This window comes from Scomber japonicus, chromosome 2 (genome assembly GCF_027409825.1).
Source record: "Scomber japonicus isolate fScoJap1 chromosome 2, fScoJap1.pri, whole genome shotgun sequence".
NCBI lineage: Eukaryota > Metazoa > Chordata > Actinopteri > Scombriformes > Scombridae > Scomber > Scomber japonicus.
In genome coordinates, this window is record NC_070579.1 from 31,171,790 (window position 1) to 31,175,744 (window position 3,955).

Genomic DNA, 3,955 nt, shown 5'->3' on the forward strand with positions numbered 1-3,955 from the left:
GCTGAATACTGAGCATCTTTTTAAGGAACATAGTTTGAATGTTATAATGTAATTAAACTATTCCCTACTTGCTACCATCCTACTGGGACCCCAGGAGGTGAGAGATTGGCACACACATGCATATAATTTCAGCATATTCACAAATGTCTACTCATCAGCCTGACACGTGCAACCAGCAGGTCAGGTTAAACTCTCTTGTGGTCTGCAGTGGGTTTACGTCAGTCTGGATTAAGAGATCCTTGCCTGTCCTTTATCCTCAATTGACAGCTTAATCTCAGCTGACTTCCTCCTGCCATTGACTCAGTTCTGTCAGTCCACCTCTCAGTCTGACGTTGCATGACCCCAGCTGATTAAATCAGGGCAACACAGGCCAACAGTCAGTAACTCTAAGACATGAAAACACAAGGAAGAAGTTTTGCAATTTATAATCAATCATTTTGTGTCCTGGCCTGTTGGGAGATTTGGGGGTTATTTGGATAAATACGTATTTATTCTCCCTGCACAGACTAAAAAGGTGATAATCTCCCAAATACCTGCTTATATTTAAAACAGCAGGTAAATTCAGCAGGTCTGCAAGAGGGGAGAGAAAAAATAGAGCCTAGTCTGTTCTGGGTCTCTGCTTCCCTCACAGGTTAATTGTCATTGGTTGACTGAGTTTATCCTGGTCACAGTCACTGCCAATCTGCTGTCAACCCAGTGTAATCCTCTGTTGGCAGGCCAGTTGGTTCTCTAAAGGACAAAAGAGCAGTGACTGTGGGAGTCTTGAACTGTCCTTCAGCAGATCAAAATTGGACATATTTGTCTGAGATTTTTACAAATTTGGATATTGCAGTTAATGGTAACTAATGTGAACTTTAAAATACAGCCAGCTCGTATGTATGCCATGATGCTGTTCTGAACTGCCTTCACAGATGGGTAAAATGGCCATTGATGCACTTGGTTTGGTAAAGATTGAACTAATCTAAAGGCAAAATGCAGCAATAGTTTTCAGTTGAATCCTTATTTTGAAATGTTTGAGCAATGTGGTTTTTGCTGTTCTTACTCAACTCCAGAAGACAAACATCCTGCTGCTCTGGATACATTATGGCATGCTAAGAGTTGCTAAGTGAGACTTAATGTCATTTGTTTTGCAGGTCATAAAGTACTGGATTGCAGGAGTTTTGTTTGCTCTTGGATAAGTGAACTTTGACCTGCTTATTAGACATACCACAGCAACCAGAAAGCCATTAGTATTCATTTTCTTGGGACCATGAATCCACTTGTCAAGATATCTAAAGTCGTAGACTGATGTCATTAGCTCAGCTGAAACTCATGTGATTGTCCTGCCCTCTAAAACCTACAAAAGGGAACTTTGAACACAGAAGCCTGAGGAATGTGTATGTTTATTAAGTGTAACTGCAAGTTTGTTTATACTTAACACCCATTTTGTCCATTCATATTAACATTGGTAGAGCTATACTAATATAAATATATACACCCCAAGCTTATGTACATTAGTGGCAATGTTTGTCTTTGGAGGAAATCTTGTGAAACATGAAAATTCTGTGTATACTTATTCCTTTCCCATTTAAATTAAGAAATTGTGCACCATTAACTGCATGGCAAGATCATTTGTAACCACATCACTTAAATGCAAACAAAACTGGGACCCTTCAGACATGCTCCATAGCACTAGTGGTCAAATGCATTAGTTGTTGCCAAGTTCAATGGCCCCAAAAAAAACCCCCAACCTTGAAGTTTACATTGAGGCTCAGATAAGAGCCAGACAGCTGTCAGTTCAGTTTGAAATAAAGAGGCTGATTACAAATTATAGTATATCACTCCCCTTGAGTCCAGATTGTAGGAAGTTAGTGTGTAGACACTAACTCCAGACATTTTGCCCACATTTATGACAAGGGAATTTCTTAGCACCAAGTGATGTTAAAAAGCCATTTGAGTGGCCTGGTGGAAACTGTAGTGCTGCAAGTCACAAGACTGAAACTCAAGTTAACCAGACATTTACAATTTATTCTTTCCATACAAGTTTACATGTAAAAACATTTGATTCCCTTTTTTAAAAGACAGATTAAACATTAATGCCAAAGTATAAAAAAAGCCATTACATAGGTCACCATTTACATTGTCAATAAAGCATTAGCTTGGCTGTTCCTGTTGTAAGCTCATCTATTCAAATTCCCTGTGAGACAGGACAGTGCGATACAGAGAAGTGCCTTTAGCCTGGAAGTAAGTCAGGATCATCTTGCTCTTTGTGACTTCTACATGGACGAAGCCTCCCAGAGTTGAAGCTTGGCCAGTGAAGAACTTCACAGTACCTTTGGGAACATGGTTCCAGTGACGTACATCAGGATCCAGGAAGTTTCCAGCACCGCTCACTACATAGCCCACACCTGACTCTTCAATGTACTGTAGGGATCAAAGACAGGTTTGAGATTTTATTAAAAACCACACAAAGCCAAAATGGCCTTGCAGGTTAATACAAACAAGTTCTTTGCAAGCGCTAACCTGCAGGTTATGGTCATGGCCACAGAGATAGGCAGTGGCCTTGTACTTGATCAGTAGAGGATGAAGCCTTTGCAGCAGGCACTCAGTGGGCCCATGTTCAGACACAGACCACACAGGGTAGTGGCCTGCCACTAGAAGGAAGTCTGCCTTTGATCGAGCCATCCTCTCCTGCAGCCAGGCCAGCTGACGGTTGGCGTCCACTGCTCGTAGGGGGCCTCTGGGCTTCTCATCCACAAAGTCATCAGAGTTGCCGCACAGCATGATGGTATCAAGCATGATGATGGTCAGGGTCTTGCCAGTGTTGGGTATGCGGAAGTTCAGCTCGTAATAGTAAGAAGGAAAATTCCTAAAATAGAGTTTCACAGTTGAAAAAAAAATTCCAATTTCACTGGACCCCAGTCAAGAGGAACAAGAAGCAGCATCTTTGATTTGATGTTTAAACTTAAACTGGTCCTTACCATCTGTCAGATTTGTGGCTGTAATCAATCTGGGCTTTAACATTCCCTGCGTGGTCATGATTGCCAGCAAGTACATACCAGGGGACTTTGAGAGACTTTGCTGTATACACAGACTCAAAGGTATCCTGGTTGCAAGATTCAGAGAAGAAATCAGGATCACAATCTTTAACAGCAGAGCAGGTTTTTAAGACTACAGTATATCATTTACTCTACTTACCTTAAACCTAGGAGAATCCACACTGTCCACACCTTTGTAGTAGAAGTTATCACCAAGGGCCAGAACAAAGTCAGCTCCCATCTGCGCCGCTACTTTGCTCATTTCCCGAGCAGTAGTCTTCTGCACAGCAGTGATGAAGGGGGGATAAGGCACACCTCCCCAATCTCCTACAGCCAGGAACTTGATGGAGGTTCTGTTTGCTGTCAGGGACACAAGACAAACATGTCAAGAACAAGTAACTTGAAATAAAGTTGTTTTAAAGAACAGCACAAGAGTCCATGTAGATGGTATTTACTGCCATGGTCCTCCAGGTCTTGGAAGGCAGCAGGATAGCAGTAGGCCACAGGGATGGCAGCAATTAAGATGGATACCAGTGTGAGTGCCATCTGTCAAGACAGAAAAACAAGCCTTCAGTCAGCAGCAAAACTAATAACTGCTCAAGCAGAGTGAAACATTGAGCCACGGTGAAAAATGAAAGTCAACACATGCAAAGAGAGAAGAAGAGGAATGAGGAACATGAAACAAACGAAACAAGCCCAACAAGCTCAACAAACCACAGCACACACTAACCATGCGCTCCTATGCTTCCTCTGCCCTTCTCTCCTATCACAACACATGATCTCTTGATTTTATGCCTACTAGTGACTTGTGATTGGCTGCAGCCTGAAGCTGACATGTCCCAGCTGGAGCTAATAGAAGCTAATCAGAGCAGCTGAGGGTCAGAGGTTACGATTTCATGTCTATTGAAGCATATCAAAGTATGTGAAGACACAACTGT

At 42.1% G+C, this 3,955-nt stretch overlaps 1 protein-coding gene across 1 annotated transcript; it reads right to left on the bottom strand.

The window, feature by feature from the left end:
- Positions 1-2,053: 2,053 nt before the first annotated feature.
- acp5a (acid phosphatase 5a, tartrate resistant) lies at positions 2,054-3,591 on the bottom strand. The gene is made up of 5 exons (XM_053333535.1): positions 3,473-3,591; positions 3,178-3,377; positions 2,961-3,085; positions 2,503-2,848; positions 2,054-2,403 (listed from the first exon to the last, which is right to left on the bottom strand). Exons 1-5 carry the CDS (start codon positions 3,561-3,563, stop codon positions 2,164-2,166), a joined length of 1,002 nt encoding a protein of 333 aa, XP_053189510.1. The 5' UTR covers positions 3,564-3,591; the 3' UTR covers positions 2,054-2,163.
- Between the last annotated feature and the right edge of the window lie 364 nt (positions 3,592-3,955).